At 41.8% G+C, this 19,029-nt stretch overlaps 1 protein-coding gene across 4 annotated transcripts in view; it reads left to right on the top strand.

The window, feature by feature from the left end:
- Positions 1-19,029, top strand: part of Cbl (Cbl proto-oncogene) — an 87,314-nt gene that overhangs the window by 40,035 nt on the left and 28,250 nt on the right. For all 4 annotated transcript variants that reach the window (XM_031345569.1, XM_031345570.1, XM_031345568.1 and 1 more), the window contains exon 3: positions 16,302-16,448. In XM_031345569.1, coding sequence (XP_031201429.1) covers positions 16,302-16,448 — 147 coding nt within the window. The remainder of the gene's footprint in view (positions 1-16,301; positions 16,449-19,029) is intronic.

The raw sequence follows: 19,029 nt of genomic DNA, 5'->3' as shown, positions 1-19,029 counted from the left end.
AAGGAAGCTGGCAACAGAAGGCCCTTGCTAGCCAGGAAATGTACAAAGCCAGCAAGGCTGCCAGGGATGTCTCGCAGCAGGAGAGTTAACAGCGCTCCGCCTACCTTTTCACTTGTATTTGCCATGCACTGAATTTGAAAATTTTTCAGAAAGCTTAAGTCTAATGTATTAAATTACTAAGGAAATTGAATAAAAAGCTTTTACTGGTGGTTTTTCTTGCCCCTTTCTGTAAACTTTGCCTCTGTTCCTTTTACATGCAAAACAGCTCTCCAGCCTAACATCTAACAAGATGTATCTGGGTGGTTGCAATTTAAGTAGTTAGATTTTATGTTCCTTAACTCATATCGTTGTTTTTAATGGTATTTTCTCTGGTTATTTATAGGAAATAATTAGTTAGGTCTTAAGTGTTCTCAGTTAAGGTGGAGCAGAGATAATAATGAAGCCATTCTTTTTCTCCTGCTCTTCCATGAGCATGATTGACTAGCATCCTAGGAAAGACAGCCTTCCCTTACTGTTTGTGTAGACAGTAGCCTTAGTTCTCTTATCATTAGCTTTGGCCTAGGTAAGGCTAAATAACTATTTAATTGTTAGTCACTGCATTAAGAATCTGTAGATTTTTCTCCTGGCAGGCTCCATTTCATACACAGTTTCAGTCCTTTTTACTCAGCAACACAGTAACAGGTTAGAAAGACATAACCCAGAGAGATAAGGGGAAGGCAGTGTAGAGGAAGATCTGGTGCCTGGCAGGGAAGCTGGATTGCCTGGATGGGATTCCTTTGCCATGTACCTAGAGTCTGTAGAGGAGGAATTCTTCCTTCTGATGTATGTGGTGGGGGTTGTGGGGGTTGAGCATTGTGTCCATGTGGGGCTGGGCCACAGCTTAGTGGGTAAAAACAAAACAAGTGTGAAAACGTACACATCAGATCAGAAGTTCAAGATCACCTTTGGCTACATACGTAGTTGACTTCCAGGTCATCTTGATGTAGAGATAAATTTAAAACAAACACAACACATAAACTTAAAAAACTGTATTCTTAGCTGGGCATTCTTAGTGGTGGCGCATGCCTTTAATCCCAGGACTTGGGATACAGAGGCAGGCGGATTTCTGAGTTTGAGGCCAGGGCTATACAGAGAAACCTTGTCTCAACAAACAAACAAACAAACAAAACAAAACAAAACAAAAAAAAAGCCCAAACCACCAAAACTATCCTTGCATAAAACCTAATTATTTTATTTTATTTTTTTACATCTTTTAAGGATTTATTTATAAGTATACAGTAGCTGTCTTCAGACACACCAGAAGAGGGCATCAGATGTCATTACAGATGGTTGTAAGCCACCATGTGGTTGCTGGGATTTGAATTCTGGACCTCTGGAAGAGCAGTCAGTGCTCTTAGCCATCTTTCTAGCACCTAAAACCTAATTTATAATTACATATTTTTGTGATACCGATGTATATGTTTGTGTGTATGTGTGTCTCTGTGCATGCATACTAAAGAGATAGAATGCTTGCCACATAAGCAATGAAGATCCAAGTTTGATACAGTGCTTGCATAAACAGCAAGGTATGGTGATGGCTCATGTTTATCATCAGTACTAAGGATACTAGTCCAGCTGAATTGGCAAGCATAAGGTCCCAAGGAAAGACCCTGTCTCAAACACAATGTGAACAGCTCCTGGGGAGCAACACCTATTATTGATGTTTAGCCTCCTCACAAACACATTCTTGCACAAAGAATACATGTTTTTACTACTTAACAAGATTAGTGATTAATAGTCACTTTAGCTTTACTGGGTTTTAGGCAGTGCTAAGGCCTCATACGTGCTAGACAAGTGCTGTACTACCAAGCTACCTCCACTGTGCCTATAAGTATTCGGAAATTTTTAGAAATTTCATACTGACAGATGAAAATAACATTTTAAAAAATTACTTTATATATATTATTTTTCTTGCACGTATATAAGCATACCGTGTACATACAGTGCCTACAGAGTCCCTGTTTTTTTTTTTTTTTTGGTTTTTTGAGACAGGGTTTCTCTGTGTAACCCTGGCTGTCCTGGAATTCACTCTGTAGCCCAGGCTGGCCTTGAACTCAGAAATCCGCCTGCCTCTGCCTCCCAAGTGCTGGTACTAAAGGTGTGCGCCACCACCGCCCAGCTGAAAATAACTTTTGTTGTGGTTTTTTTGAAACAGGGTTTCTGAGTATAACCACTCTTGGCTGTCCTGGACTCACTTTGTAAACTAGGCTGACCTCGAACTCATGGAGATCTACCTGCCTCTGCTTCCCAAGTGCTGGGATTAAAAGCATGTGCCACTATGCTTGGCTCTGAAGAGAACATATTCATGTTTCTTTGTTTCATATACTATGATTATGCAAGTAATAAAATTAATTACTTTTGTATTTGTGAACAAACTTCATGCAAGATAAAAGTAGACTTGTGGGGGCTGGAAAGATGGCTCGGTGATTAGGAGTACTAGTTGCTCTTCTAGAGGACCTGGGTTCATTCCCAATACCCATATTGTGGCTCACAACCACCTGTAACTCTCGTTTCAGAAGATCTGACAAACTTTTCTGGCCTTCTCAGGCACCAAGCATTCACGTGGTACACGGATATATATGCAGGCAAAACACACATGTAAGATAAAAATAAATTTTAAAAATTAAAATAAGCTTTTGCAGGGAATATTCAGCACAAATTCCTTTGGAAAAACCTGTCACTAGCCAGGTGGTGGGAGAGCATTCCAGCACTCCAGAGGCAGAAGCAGGCAGATCTCTGAGTTCCAGGCCAGCTTGATCTACAAAGTGAATTCTAGGACAGCCAGAAAAACTCTTGTCTTCAAACAAACCAAACTAAACCAAACATAAAAATCCTGTCACTGGTGATGTTTGTGTTTGTACACACATATATGTAGGGGTGTGTGAAGGATGGTAAGTGGGTTGTTTAGTAACTGTTTAGGAGCATTAGCAGAATAACTCATTAAGCTGGTGTTAGCAGTACCAACATGCTCACACATTGCTTTCTTCTCCTGTTATCTCAGTCCAAGTTTACCTGTGAGTTATTGCCATGTTAACGTCTTTGAGATCTTTCACAGAGAGCACCTTTGGATGTAGCATCTTCTCTCTTCAAATACTGATTTCTATGGGCATGCGGTTTCTTCCTTAATTGTGTTAGTGTAATGCAGAGGTAATGGTCCTCCGCTATTGAAATTGATTCTTGCCCTGAACTTGTTCCTGCCTGGTTAGTGTATGTGTGTGTGTGTGTGTCAAGCTGTGTTTTGTTTGTTGTTATTGTTTTTAATGTTATTTTAATGTTATTGTTTTTAATTGTTTTAAATGGCAGTAAAAATCTGGTATAAGTTCTGGTACCTAATAAGCTCTTTAAAAGTATTAGCTTCTTTTGCTTCCAGCCCTTCTAGGGGACCAGAGTTCTATCCCCAACACCCATGTGTGGCTGTTAAAACTACTTGTGACTCTAGCTCCCAGAGTCCCAGTGTCCAGTTCTGGTGCTTGTGGGTACCAAAACATACATGGTGTATACTCTCACACTTAAATTAAAAATAAATATAAAAATAAATGAACTTTTATCTGGAGAGGTAGCTTAGGAGTATGCCAAGAGATATTGTGTCTGTGAGCCCCAGCATGGGGAGGGTGTAGCTGTTATGCTGTTGAGAACACCCTCTTTCCAGTTGCAAAGTCTCATTTAGGCTCACCTCTCCTCTGTCATGCTTGAGTTGTACAGTGTCTTATTTTATGGCTCACTACCTTTCATTGGCAGTACTATACTGAGTTATCTCTCTCTGCCTTTGTGATTTCCTCTTTATATGCATATGGCTGTCATTTACAGCTTTGAAGCAGATCTTACTTCCCAGTATCAACTGTTAAGAACACCCTATTGCATTTGCAAAACCCCTTAATCTCTTAGCTTTCAGTTTTACCCTGCTGCCATGACTGTGCTGTGTCATGTGGTATGACGGTATGCTGCATGCTACTGCCCAGCCCCTCCCTAGGCTGCTCAAATGAAGCTTTTGCTTCACTTGGACTTTGTCTTTAGAAATCCCATCCACTCTTTCAAGTCTAGAAAACTTCTTAAGTTATGTAAAATTATAAAGTATATGTGTGGTCCATTACTCTAAATTGATGAGATGGCCTTGATAATAAAAATTCTTTGGCTTTGATTCATTCCCCTAGATTTTTAAACTGATCTAAAAATTCCATATTCTTTTCCAATCTTTGGGACAGAAAATCTTGATAGCAATAGTTATTATGTGCTTGTTCAGGGAATTCATGTGTTTAAATAGAAATTTATGTTTAATGTGTTATGTACTCAGGAATTAATAATTAATTACAACTGAATAGACTTTTTACATATTTGATTAGAGTCTTATTAGAACTGTCTCCTGTTCAGTGTTATTTGTTTTGTCTCCATATTTTTATTTTATTTTTAAGTGCATGCCATTAGTAGCCATAAAAGATACTTCCTTGTTTGTCCTTTGTGAAAGGAAGTTTTGGAGGTTTATAGAATTAGTCTTAACGTAGAGGCAGTGATGGTGTACGACTTTAATCCCAGCACTTGGGAGGCAGAGGCAGGTTGGATCTCCAAGTTCAAAGCCATCCTAAGTTTCAGGACAGCAGGGCTACCCAGAGAAATCCTGTCTTGAAAACAAAGAAACCAAAAAAAAAAAAAAGGAAAGAAAGAAAAAGGAAAGTCCTTAGAAGCTGATACAGAGAAACAGTAACTGATATTATGGGCTAATAGGCTTTCAGCTGCAGACAAGTCCTGGTCTCTAAGAGACAACATAGTACATGATTCTTGAGCTATTTTGTGTTTTCTAGCTACACTGAAAAAAACCAAAGGTACTGACCTCCAAAATGTGTGTCAGTGGTGGCTTTGATTTTTGAGATAGGGTCTTTCTATGCAGCCCATGGTGCTGGCCTTAAATTCCTGATCCTCCTCCTAACTTCTTGAGTACTGACTGGGATTATAGATGTATACTATGTAATCTGGCCTATGCTTTAATTCAAATGTATAATATTGTTTTAAAATTTAAGTGAATTTGTTGCAAAGGAATTAGGAAAAAAAATAGCTTCACAATTAAGAAGCATGGTTAAGATTACTGTAGGTAAGTGATCAGAGTGATGATACCAGCAAGATACCATGACGTGTGGCAAGGGCACCCATGCCTGCTTTTTTTCAGGAATTCATAATCCTAGTTGTAAAAAGAAATACGAGTCAGATTTGTTGAAGGCACTGCGCAAAAAAACTGACTAGTGCTGTGGAGAACAGCTGTCATGAAAAAGCAATTAGAGATCAAGAAACTACCTCAGCAGATAAAAAGACCAGTGGCTTATGGTGTCCAGGGTTGGGCGCTGGTTTCTTGGGTTGGTTGGTTCATTGCGGGAACTTGCCCAAAAACATGTGCTGTACTGTTGAGTGTTTTAACAGGCCATTTACAGATGGGTAAGACCTAATTTAGAGAGAAGTAAGATGTAGATACAGAGCGCCACACACTTTGTTTCTGCTCCTGAAGAATTGTCATCCAAATGGTGGAAGGAAGACAGTTATCACAGGGCAGGTATGATAGAGCCATGAAAAACCTAAACAAGATGTTATAGTGTGTTCAGAAGATAAGAATAGATATTAAATATGGATGAGTGACTTTTCTCTTCCCCACCTAAGGAGGTAGGATCTGAGAATATTGAAGAACAGGCAAGGTTCCATAACTGTAGTTATTGGAAGGAAAAATATGTGTCATAGTCGGGATCTCTGGCTCTTGAATCACGTAGATCAGCTCTGAAGCTTATTAACAAGCTCATGGAAGGACTAGGGCGTGGCTCAGTAATAGAGCATTTTCATGCACAAGCCTCTAGGTTAGTTAGATCTCTAGCATTAAAAGGGAAAAAGTTGACTATGAAGAGATACATGTACTATTGATGTACTTCCACCATGAAAGGCATGGGGCTTAGAAAGTAGAGATTATTTTAGGAGAACATTTGAGTATTGTTCCGAAAGGTAAATTAGGATATGATGCTATTTTTTGTTGGCTCTAGGCCAGAATTGCATGTAACAGGAATAAAGGATCTGTATTTTAAGATTCATTTGGGAGCTGAAGAGATGGCTCAGTGGTTAAGAATACTTGCTGCTCTTGGATAGAAACTAAATTCACTTCCCATAATCCATGTGTAGACTAACAGCTGTTACTTCAGTTCCAAAGGATCCTGCTCTTCCTCCTGGCTTACTCTGGCACTGCATGTACATGGTACACACACATGCATACAGGCAAAACATTCATATACATAAAGTAAAAATAACTAATTCTGCTGGAGCATTGTCAGTTGTGGAGGACTTGCCTAGTGCATACATATACATAGTTGATTCAGTAGAAGTATAAAGTGTGAAGGGATTGTTGGAGATTCATATAGGCTGCTGCTGCCTTCTCTCCTTGGTGAATTAGTGTTTCCTTACTACTGTCACCTTATAGTGGAGATGTCACATAAATTGGACCATGAGTATGGTATTATATATGCTCTTTTTGTTTTGTTTTGTTTTGTTTTGTTTTTCAAGACAGGGTTTCTCTACGTAGCCCTGGCTGTCCTAGAATTCACTCTGTTGACCAGGTCTGGAACTCAAAGAGCTCCATCTGCCTCTGCCTCTTAAGTGCTGGGATTAAAGGAGTGCACCATGCCCAGCTGATATGATATATACTTAATGGGAAAAAAATCATTGATACTTTTAAATATATTGATTGAAAATCCCTTTCATAGATTTATATTCATATATATATTTCTCTGTGTGTATGGGTTTGGATATGGTTTTGCTGTACAACTCATATGGCTGCTTTTGAAGTAGAGATCTTCCTGTTTTAACAAGTGCTGGGGTATAACAGATGTGTGCCATGACTCCAGGCTCTCTCTTTTAAAAGGACAACTTTAGTAGATAAGAGTTAGTACTTCATTGACTTCCTGTTGGAAGAAGTTTCATGGCATCTATTTTTTTTTTTTTTTTTTTTTTTTTTTTTTTTTTTTTTTTTTTTGGTTTTTCGAGACAGGGTTTCTCTGTGTAGCCCTGGCTTTCCTGGAACTCACTCTGTAGACCAGGCTGGCCTTGAACTCAGAAATCCGCCTGCCTCTGCCTCCCAAGTGCTGGGATTAAAGGCGTGCACCACCACGCCCGGCCCCGGCATCTATTTTTAAAGTTGGTTAGTGTGGAGCTGGCGAGATGGCTCAGCAGGTAAGAACACTGACTGCTCTTCCAAAAGTCCTGAGTTCGGATCCCAGCAACCACATGGTGGCTCACAACCACCCGTAATGAGATCTGATGCCCTCTTCTGGTGCTTCTGAAGACAGCTACAGTGAATTTTACCCAGAGCAAGCGGGGCTGGACGAGTGGGGCTGGCAGAGGTCCTGCGTTCAATTCCTAGCAGCCACATACATTATGGCTCATGGTCATCTTCTATACAGCTACAGTGCACTCATACACATAAAATAAATAAAATAAATCTTAAAAAAAAAAGTTGGTTAGTGTGTTGAGCAGAGGATGCTGTTACTGAGTTATGACTGTTTTCTCAGTATGTTCTTGGATGACACTAGTGTTGCATGTAAAGGTTTTGGAATTTAACAGAGGAAGGACTTACAAGCACTGGTCACTTCACTTTTAAAGACCATTACCCTTATTGTTAAGGTAGCTTTATATCTAAATTTGTTTAGAATACTGAAGACTTCCCATATTTTATTAAGGAAAGCTTCTAATTATAAGAGCTTAAAGTTTTTACTTAATTTATTTTATGTTGTGGGACATATGCTGTGACAACTGTTGTGGAGGGATTAGAGGACAACTTTTGGAGGTGTTCCCACTGTGTAACCCAGGGCATTATGTTTGGTATCAAGTACCTTTATCTGCTGCGTCATTTTTTTGGCCCCAATATCACAAGCTTTTGTTGTTTTTGGCCTTTTTTTTTTTTAAAGATAATTTTATAATTGTATTTACATAAAGAAAACTTAGCAGTGTACATTTATCCCAGTTTAGTAATGAGTTCTTTAACCTTTGCCCTTTTCCAGGTTGGCAATGGGAGCCACAGACTTAGGACCCAGGATGTTGTCTCCTTAATGGCGGCGGATCTCATTGTATCTGTTGTTGTAATTAGACCCAGTAGCTTTTACCATTGCCTTCCATGTTAACCTGTGTGAGGGCAACAGTGGTGTACATCTTCCTGTGGTCCAGTCACCTCAGCCTGGCCTTTTCCCTTGACGATGCAGTAAGGGACCTCCATCTTTCAACACAGGGCAGGCAGGAAAACCACCAGCTCAGTGGGGTCTGTGTTGTGGGTAGTTACTATCAGCTGAGCGGTCTTGTTATCCACTAAGGTGGTGACTATGTTGATCCCTGCTAGATCTCTTAGTTGGGGTGTCCCCCTTGGCAGCAGCTTTCTTTTCAGCATGGGCCACTAGCCTTTGCTTCTTCTCCTACTTTGTCTCTGGCCTGTACTTGTGGGTAAGCTTAAGTAGCTGGGTAGCTGTTTGCCTGTCCAGGGCCTGGGTGAACTGGTTAATGGCAGGAGGTACTTTGAGCAATGTGTGAGATCTCTTTTGGGGTGGATGTCCTACAAGATCCCTGAACACTGCTACAAGCTCCTTTAATACCCTCTACCAACACCCCCATTGCTCCCAAGAAAGCATCTCTAGATACTTCTAAACAGCAGTTCCTGACTGGCTGGCTTCATCTGCCCCAGCAGTCCTTGGTCTCTCAGGCAGTCTCCAGTTAGGTCCTTCTTCAGGAGATGCTTTTGCAGCTGCATGGCCCCGAGCGTTTACACAGAGGCCATTCCTGCTACACATCCACACTTTTGTTTTTTGATTTAGACAGCCTAGTGGGAACCAGGGTGCCATTGCCTCGACATTGTTGATCCTACTTGGAAGGATTCCCAGTATACTGGACTATGTCTGTTTTGGATTGTCCTGTCTTCCAGGATCTTACCTATCATTGACTACCAGCCCTCAAAGAGATATCAGTCCGGGGGCATGTCACAAAAAGGTTGAAATGAGGAACAGCCTACATGGTGGTGGTCTCATGGATTTTTGCCATCCATGATTTGATCACTTCCTTAGAGGGGCCGCAATCAGGATTTTCAAGAGCCATCATCAGCACCTGGAGGGCCACTTGTTCAAAATAAGGGGAATCTGGGCCAGAATCGTTGGCAGCTTTTCTGATTAGTGCCAAGTCTGCCAGAGGAGTGGGAATCCAGGGCCTAGTAGCCACATCAGGGCCAAGGTTGACAGGGAAAGCCTTCCGATATACCCAAGGAAACTGCTGCCCCTGGAGGAGAGGCAGTCCAGTACAAGGGACAGGGATCACAGGAGCGACCACCACAAGAGTGACCACTGAAAGGCAGGTCCCCCTAAATCACACCAGGGGGAAGCTGGGGGTACCTCTGATGGGCCAGGAGCAGAAGTGCTAGTGAGTCAGGGACCTGGGACAGTGGTGCTAGAGGGCTGGAGCAGAGGTGCGCTCATCCTCATTGCTAAAATCAGCCTGTTTGCCAGGGGAAAGTGGGATGGGGTCAGTAATAGAAGGGTCAATATTAGCAAGATCCTGCAGTGTTTGTTATGGGCAGCCACCACTTCCTCTGGGGAAGAATTCTTAAGACTGCTGATAACTACAAGGAGGATGGGAACAAAGAACAAGGGGGGATAATCCCAGACTGTACCTTACTCTTGCAGACAAGGAAGAGAACACACATCCAGAGTTCAGGGTCCCACATGGTCTCTAGGGATATCTAGTGGGCAAAATTAGCAGCCTCCTCCCAAAACTGATCTAGGTCGTATTAACCTTGAGCCCACGAATAACCAGAGGGTTTTCAGAGCCCTAATCTAGGGTTCCTTGACAGTAGAGGGTAAGGAACCCATGATGACCAGCACAAAGGAAACAAATATGACAGGAGAGGCAAGAAAAGTCACAGTGTGCTCCCTCAGGTGTAGCTCAAAGGCCTTATGCCTGGATGTATCCAGGCTGTATCCAGCATGGGGAAGGCTTGGGAGACTAGCCTCTATGTCAGGCACGAGGATGAATCCAGACCAAAAGTGAAAATGAGCACACAAAGAGAAAAATGATAGCCCCTGTACGCTCACCCAGACAAAGACAAAGAAGAAAGAAAAGATGGCTGCCACGTGCTCTCCACAATGTGCTTGCCGAAAGACAAACAAAAAGATGGCTGACGCAAGCTAACCCTTAAACCAAACAGAGACCAAAAGCGAGGTCACTGGGACGGACAGACTGAAAAGACAAGACAGAAATGAGGTCCATGCACTCACATTTGAAGGGACCCACACGGGCCAACTCACTGAAGAAGCAACCGAAGGGGGCACAAGAGCAGCTCTGCGAGAAGAGCAGATGAGGCTGAACCACGAGCAGGCAAAAATGAACCCCCAGAAAAGCAGGTTCACAAGCAAGCCACAAAGTGAGGGTGAAGTAGTCCACCAACCATGCTGGGCGCCAGATATTGCCTGTGCCCCGGATGCTGCTCTACTCTACCTGTAATTGGGGTTTGGTGGTGAGGTATCACCGAATCAAAGACACCAACAGGAATGCTCCCTCCAGCGCCCCCAGTGGTGCCAAGAAAGCGTCGCTTCTAAATAGCAGTTCCTGATTGGCTGATACTGTCTGCACCAGCAGTCCTTGTTCTCTCAGGCAGTCTTCAGTTAGGGTCAACTAGATACTTTTGTGGCTGCGCGGGCCCAGCGTTTCTATAGACGACGCCATTTTCAGATGAGTCCAATTTGAAGTGATTATGGCAGTTTTAAAAAATGCCTTACAGTTTTAGAAATCATAAATTTTTTTTTGTTTGTTTTTGTTTTTTCGAGATAGGGTTTCTCTGTGTAGCCTTGGCTGTCCTGGAACTCACTCTGTAGACCAGGCTGGTCTCGAACTCGAACTCAGAAATCTGCCTGCCTCTGCCTCCCAAGTGCTGGGATTAAAGGCGTGCGCCACCACTGCCTGGCCATAAAATGTTTTTAAGCATGCTGCTTCTTAGGTTCTCAGGTTTAGTAAATCCCTAATATGATGACAGTGCTCTAGTTTAACAGAATAGACTCATTTTTCTAGCCTCAGGTAGGATCCATCTAATTTCTTATATAACATAAGACATTAGTTCATTTACATTATTAACAGGCAAATAATATTTTTTTAAGATTTTTTTTAAGATTTATTTTATTTATGTGTATGAGTACACTGTAGCTGTACAGATGGCCGTGAGCCATCATGTATGTGGCTGCTGGGAATTGGACTCAGGGCCTCTGTCGGCCCTCTTCACTCTGGCGTAATTCACTGTAGCTGTCTTCAGATGCACCAGAAGAGGGCGTCTGATCTCATTACGGGTGATTGTGAGCCACAATGTGGTTGCTGGGATCCGAACTCAGGACCTTCGGAAGAGCAGTCAGTGCTCTTACCCGCTGAGCCATCTCACCAGCCCTAAAGATTTTTTTCTTATTATTATATGTAAGTACACTGTAGCTGTCTTCAGACACATCAGAAGAGGGCACCAGATCTTATTACAGATGGTTGTGAGCCACCATGCGGCTAGCCCCCAAATAATAAATTTTTAAGTGTGTGTGTGTGTGTGTGTGTGTGTGCCTTTGCACAGGCTTGGAGGTCTATCCTTACCTTCTGCTTGTTTGAGACAGGGTCTCTTGTTTGCTACTGCTGGCCTGGAGCCTCTAAGGATTCTCCTGTCTCCATTCCCTATTGCCTTAGGAGCAGAGGAGCACCGAGATTCTGAGATTACAAATAATCGACTAGGTTTAGCCTTTTGTGGGTTTTGGGGTTTCAACCTCACAGGTCCTTACTGTTACTCTTACACAGAAAGTACATGCTTTTAATAGCAGTTTGTTTGTTTGTTTGTTTGTTTCGAGACAGGGTTTCTCTGTGTAGTCCTGTCTGTCCTGGAACTCACTCTGTAGACTAGGCTGGCCTCAAACTCAGAAATCCACCTGCCTCTGCCTCCCAAGTGCTGGGATTAAAGGCGTGTGCCACCACTGCCTGGTGAAAGTACATTTCTTGATGTAGCTTCTGGTCGTCAGACATCCAAGTATAAGCACTGGTGATCTTTTGTGTTTCTTCAGTCTTAGGAAATTAAACTGTGTAAGTTCAGATTACTTTCCCACTTTCAACTTGAATGGAACAGTATATATCCACACCTTTTTAATAGATGGTGGGACTATTTATGTTTCTTTTGTTCACACTGATGTCAGGCCCACAGAGGTTAAGTAACAGCCCAGGGACACTGCACGTTGACTGTTACTATAAATGTGACCAAGCATTCTTGTCATTTGGAAATTTATCACTACCAAAGGAATTTCACAGAACTGCAACCTTGACTCTCTGTTACCATCCACTTTCACTGCTTAGAGATCTTCACATTGCTTCCTGTGGAGGCTCTTCATGAGGCATTTTTACTAACAAGAGAGAGTATTACTACTAATTTTTTTTTTTGAGGGGGGCAGGGTCTTACCCTGGCAGGCATTGAATTCACAGAGATCCACTAGTCTCTGCCTATTCAGTATGGTTTTTTTTTCCTTTTTGTTGTTGTTGTTGTCGTTGTAGGGTAGGGGTTTGGGATTCTGGACAGGGTTTCTCTGTGTAGCCCTGGCTGTCCTGGAGCTCTCTGTAGACCAGGCTGGCCTCATACTCAGAGATCCACTTGTCACTGCCTCCCAAATGCAGGGATTAAAGGTGTGCATTCTTTCATCATGTGATACTTTCTCTTTCATCGTGGCCTTCTCTGAAGAATGTCTGTTCTCAGCACTCTCTATTCTGTTCCTTTCAGACAGACTTCACACTGAGTCTGAAGTGAGGCTGGTGGCCTGCAAGCTTCCTGTCTCTGCTCTTCCCACAGCACTAGTGTTAGCTTTGTGTACCATTGTGTCAGTTTTTTACATGGGGTCTGGGGATTTGAACTCAAGTCCTCATGCTTACAAGACAGGTGCTTTTAACAGGTGCTGGGCCATCTCCCTAACCCCGTATTTTCACTTTAAAAGATCAAATAGGATCTGTAATTACACATTTAATCCTTTAATGACTTTTGTTTTATTAGCAATGTTCTTTATTAGATGAAAATATACACAATATAATTATTACTTCAGATCTAAGGCAGACTAGAAATAATGTTGGGGTTTTTTGTTTGTTTTTTGATGTTATTTGTTTGTTTTTAATTTTATTTTGTTTTGGTTTGAGACAGGTTCTTTCTTTGTAGCTTTGGTTGGCCTAGAACTTGCTATGTAGATCAGATGGCTTCAAGTTCATAGAGCTCTGTGAGAGGCAGAGTCTGTCTCTGCCTCCCTAGTGCTGAGACAGATTAATCCTGACTTTTAAAAGAAGTCTTAGCATGGTAGATCTATAATCACAGCATTTGGATGGCTGAGGCATGAGGTTGCTGTGTATTAAGACCTACCTGGGTGGCAGCCTACTCCTTTAATCCCAGGCAGAGGCAGGTAAATCTCTGTGAGTTCAAGGACAGCCTGGTCTTCATAGTGAGTTCCAGGACAGCCAGGGCTAATGTCTCAAACAAAACAAAAGACCAGTTTCTGCTACATAGTCCATACCTGACCAGCCAGCCAGGAAAGACCTTGTCTCATAACTACTACCCTCCTCTGCAAGAAAGATATTGATCCTGGGCTGGGTATGTAGTTCAGCAGCATGATGTTCCCCCTTGCAGGCACAAGACCCTGGGCTGATCCCTAGCACTGACAAAGCAAAACTGATTCTGCACTTAGAATCAGCAGTTGATCATAGGGAAGTTGTGAGAAGTGAAGCAGGGGTGGGGGTTAGAGTTGTAGGCTATAGAGTCTGTACAGTTCCTTAGATGTGGATGGTTAGAGTTAAAAGAAGTACAAAAGGACCCTCCTCTAGTTCTACTACAGAAAGACTGTGCTTCTTGCAGCTATTGAGAGTTTGCAATAGCTCAAGTTCCATCTTGAGCATATTGTAGAAGATGAACTTGTGTTCTCTGTTGATCTGAAGAAGATAGAGTGTGGGAACTGCTAACCTCTGACAGGACTTTAACCAGTACTGCCTACCTAGCCATACACCCAGATAAGCTGTTATGCTTCATTGCTCTGTTTCCGTGTTAGATTCTGCTAAAAATAGCACTGCAGACACTGAACCACAAGTCCAAAACCTTAAAGTGTTATTGGGCAAAATTCCAGATCAGAAGTCTTAGAAAACTCTGACCCATGGGTATTTAGAGACTTAATTGTTTCCTCTTGAGAAGTATGATTGTGGTATACATCTGGTGGTTTTAAGAAATGTCTACTGGCTTGAGGGAGAGGGGCTGCATTTTTGAGTAGGAAGATGTCTTAAATTGATTTTGAGTAAGTATTTTAGTCAGCACTTTGAACTAATCTTCAGGTAGCTGGTGCCATTATATCCTTGTGGTCGATAGCTTTCCTCATCTTGTGGCTTACTTCATAGATTTATAAAAGCTTTCTGTCCATTATTATTTTGAATCCACTTTTTGTTTCTGATTCTACACAGTATTATACCTGGTAGATTTTTAGTGGAAAAATAATTTGGAGAGCAGAAGATACCAACTTGATAAGAGTCTATTGTTCCCTCAGGTTTAGCTTGAAGGTCACCATTTAGAGAGGCCTTTGAGGCATATCACCTCAGTTGAATAGAGTATACATAATTTTTAAAAAATAAAATAAAAATGATATTGATCCTGATAGCATGCACCTTTAATCCCAGCACTCTGGAGGCAGAGGGAAGCAGATTTCTAAGGTCAGCCTGGTCTACAGAACAAGTTCCAGGATATGTAGGGCTATACAGAGAAACCCTGTCTCAAGAAATTTTTGTTTAAATCTAATAAAAATGAAATTTTTTTAGAAATGTAAGATTGGATCTTCATAGGACTAAAGTAGCAAAGAATCTATATTAGAATAATAACACAATTCAAGGAGAATTGACAACATATTGCCTTCAAACTTGACAAAGCAGATATGAGAATAAGGAAATGGAAGAAGCCAAATGTTTTAGTTTGTGGGATATAAGAGATGTATGCCATCATAAAGTATAGAATAGGGGCATGAACAAAGAGCAAATTAGAGAAGGAACATTAATCTGATGGTTTTGTTCAAGTGTTGCTATTGGTGGAGAAGTAAGGTGAATAGTTAGAAGGTTATCAAAACCCAAATAAGGGATTTGTAGGGCTTGTAAATATTTTATGTTTTTCAAAGATTTTTGCATGTGTGTGTGTGTGTGTGTGTGTGTGTGTGCACGCATGTGCAAACAGACACTAGAGACACTGGATTCCCTTGAAACTGGAATTACAGGTGGTTGTAAACTGTCAGGTGTGGGTGTTGAGATTTGAACTCTCTGCAAGAGCAGTATGTACTCTTAATCTCCTAACTGAGCCTTCTTCAAGGTGGTTTTCAAAGTCTTGATATCAAAGAAAGAAGAGATACTGTAGAGAATGAGAAAGAGCAGAAAAGCAAATACTTGGGAATATCTCAAAGGGCTTGGACAATTTTCACAAAGTCTGGTTTAGTGAATATTATAATTTGTTAGGTCTGTAGATTTAAATAGTTATTATTGATAATGCTTCCATCTTGAATGAATTACTTAATACATGTACTTTTTAGTCTAAAGAACGTTTCTGCAGAGCAGGAAATCCTACATGGATACTGCCTTTCTACTCTTTTATTTATTTATTTATTTATTATATGTAAGTACACTGTAGCTGTCTTCAGACACACCAGAAGAGGAGTCAGATCTTGTTACAGATGTTTGTAAACCACCATGTGGTTGCTGGCATTTGAACTTAGAACCTTTGGAAGAGCAGTCAGTGCTCTTAACCGCTGAGCCATCTCTCCAGCCCCGCCTTTCTATTCTGATTGTGTAGTTGTGGCTGTGCAAAATTTTTATGTTTGCTTGGTGCATCCTCTGTCTCCCTAAAAGTAAATATTTCCCTCTTAGCTTAAGCTCAGATAGTTGACTGTGGGGCTTCTTCTTATTTGCTATATGACATTTGAATGGAGAGAGATGGAAGACACTATTTTCATCTTTCATTTGTTGCTAGAGCAAAATACTTCTTGAAGCCTTCCCTGTTTTACATAAAGAGCAATAGCTATTGTCAAAAACACATTCCTACTTTCCTAGTTTAGAGTATTTCTAAGTATTACTGATCCAGAAATTATTGACCAAAATAAATTTATTTTCATGTTCATATTAGGTTACTTTGTATGTTGAATTCAGTGCACTAAAGAAATATCAGTAATTCTACATTTTAATTATTGTACTTTGATCATTTGTAGGCGAAACCTAACCAAATTATCCCTGATCTTCAGCCACATGCTGGCAGAACTGAAAGGCATCTTTCCAAGTGGACTCTTCCAAGGAGACACTTTTCGGATTACTAAAGCAGATGCTGCAGAATTTTGGAGAAAAGCTTTTGGTGAAAAGTAAGTCTCTAAATGATGAGCCTTATCTATGAAAAGCTAAAGCTCATATTAGGAAATATTTGTTTAGAATTTTAAATTATGAGCTATTTAAAACACAGTGGGTCAGCAAAATGGCTCAGCAGGTAAAGCACTTGCCACACAAACCCCACATCTGAGTTTGATCCCCTGCCCATGTAAAGATGGAAGGAGAGAACTGACTCCACAGAGTTGATTCTTATATCTACATGTGTACCGTGGCAAGTACTCACACGTAAATACACACCACCACCAACAGTAACAATGTATTTTTAAATTATAATTATTTTATTATTATTTGTTGTTGTTATTCAAGACAGGGTTTCTCTGTGTAAAAGCTCAGACTGTCTCTCAACTCGATTTGTAGACCAGGCTGGCCTCGAATTCACAGAAATCTGACTCTGCTTCAAAGTGCTAGGATTAAAGGCATGCACCACCACACCCAGCTAATTTTTAAAAAAAAAAGGCCAGGGAGGATGGTTCATGGCCATGATCCCTGTACTTGGGAGGTAAAGGTAGAAAGATGGGAACTAACTAGCCTCAGCAACATGAGACCCCCCTCTCAAAAATAAATAACTAAAAATATTTAAAACACAGGAAAGCTGCCAGATGGTGGTGGTGGGCACCTTTAGTACCAGCACTCAGGAGGTAGAGGCAAGCTACAGTGTGAGTTCCAGGACAACCAGGCTACACAGAGAGACCCTGTCTCAAGGAAACTGTAGAAACAAAATAGAACGTGGACAGGCTTTGGGGAAGCTGTGCAGTGTTGACTTCCTAGCTTTGCTAGGGACACTTGTTTCTCCCATCTCTTTGAGACAGGGTTTCTCTGTGTAGCCCTGGCTGTCCTGGAACTTGCTCTGTAGACCAGGCTGGCTTTAAACTCAGAGATCTGCCTGCCTTTGCCTCCCCAGTGTGTGCCACCATGCCCAGCTTTCTCCAATCTTCTTATTTTAAACTCTTCATTGATTCTTTGTGAATTTCACAGCATGCACCACAATCCCACTCATCTTCTAGTCTCTTTGTTTCCTCCCTATCTCCTCCTCCAAAAGAAAAATAAAATCTCATTGTGGGAGCTGCAGCGTGTGTCACACAATATACCCTTTTGTTTACACATCTTTCCTTCGAGGCCTCTGGCCTCTGCTCCACTGTTAACACTGAATCCTTAACGCTACTCCTCTTGGCTATCCTAGTGCTGCCCTTTGGTATGGAGTTCCTGCAGCTCTGGATAGACAGGAATGGGTGCCCTCATGCTCCAGCAGTTCATAGATGGGGTGGATGGACAGAGCCACAGCCCAGAGCAGGAATATCTGCATGTTTTTGGTGATAATACAAGCCACAGACCCCCTGCTGCTGCTTGGCCATGGACCCAGACATGGCTCTCAGCATTTGCATGGGCTGGCACTTCACCATGGCCTCAGGTGGCAGGACATCACATCAGCCTGTTCTCTCCACCCCTGATCCCTCCACCCCACACCCTCCCACTCCCCTTGTCTAGCATGGGCTGGCACTTCACCATGGCCTCAGGTGGCAGGACATCACATCAGCCTGTTCTCTCCACCCCTGATCCCTCCACCCCACACCCTCCCACTCCCCTTGTCCCACACCCTCCCACTCCCCTTGTCTCCAGTACGGCCTCTTTTTTTTTAGTGCTCAAGCTCTTCTTCTTCTATTTCTCTCCCATCTTTCCAGACATACTTGCACATTGTAATGGCTCTAGCTGTGGGCCGGCCACATGGTGGGCAGGCATCTGGATGTCCTCCTGCTTTCTCCAGTCTTTAAACAATTAAAACTTCAGTTTAGAGAGTCTGTGTTCTTTGATTGAATATTCTTCCTTTTCTCTCCCTGTCTGTTCTGTTAATGGGCAACTACATTTCAAATTATTGGTTTAAAATTTTTAACTATTTGTATATATATTTGTTTATACCTATAAATGCAGTGTCTACAGAGGCCAGAAAGGGTGTCAGATCTCTTGGAGCTAGAGTTACAAGTGATTGGTTATGAGTTGCTAGATGTGGGTGCTGTGAATTGAACTTGTGTCTTAGGGAAGAGTAGTGCCTGATGTTAACACTGAGCCACCTCTTTGGCCCTACATTTCAAATTATTTGCTGTTGCAAACAGTGAGCAGTGTCATAATTATTTTTGTAAGCTAGAATCTCTCCTTAATTACATAGCTAAGAATGTTATTGGTAAATTGTGGAGTTTTTCCTGCCCCCCCCCCCACACACACACTAAGTATTGCCTAAATGCTTTGTATGAGTTTATATTCCTCTTTTTTTGGTATTTTACAAGACAGGGCTTCTCTGTGTGAAGTCCTGGCTTGTCCTGGAACTTGCTCTGTAGACCAGGCTGGCCTGGAACTCAGAGATTTGTCTGCTTCTGCCTCCCTAGTGCTGGTAAGAGTCAGCAATAGTTCTATACAGCAGGCGCCTAGAATCCAGACCCTAAGTTCAGTCTCTAGCAGTGAAAAAAAAAAATACTACTAATAAAAAAATGTTAATGCAAGCCGGGCAGTGGTGGCACACACCTTTAATCCCAGCACTTGGGAGGCAGAGGCAGGTGGATTTCT

The sequence above is a fragment of the Mastomys coucha genome, unplaced genomic scaffold, assembly GCF_008632895.1.
Source record: "Mastomys coucha isolate ucsf_1 unplaced genomic scaffold, UCSF_Mcou_1 pScaffold23, whole genome shotgun sequence".
Taxonomy (NCBI): Eukaryota; Metazoa; Chordata; class Mammalia; order Rodentia; family Muridae; genus Mastomys; species Mastomys coucha.
The sequence above is the reverse complement of the archived record's forward strand: the minus strand, read 5'-3'. Positions and strand labels throughout refer to the sequence as shown.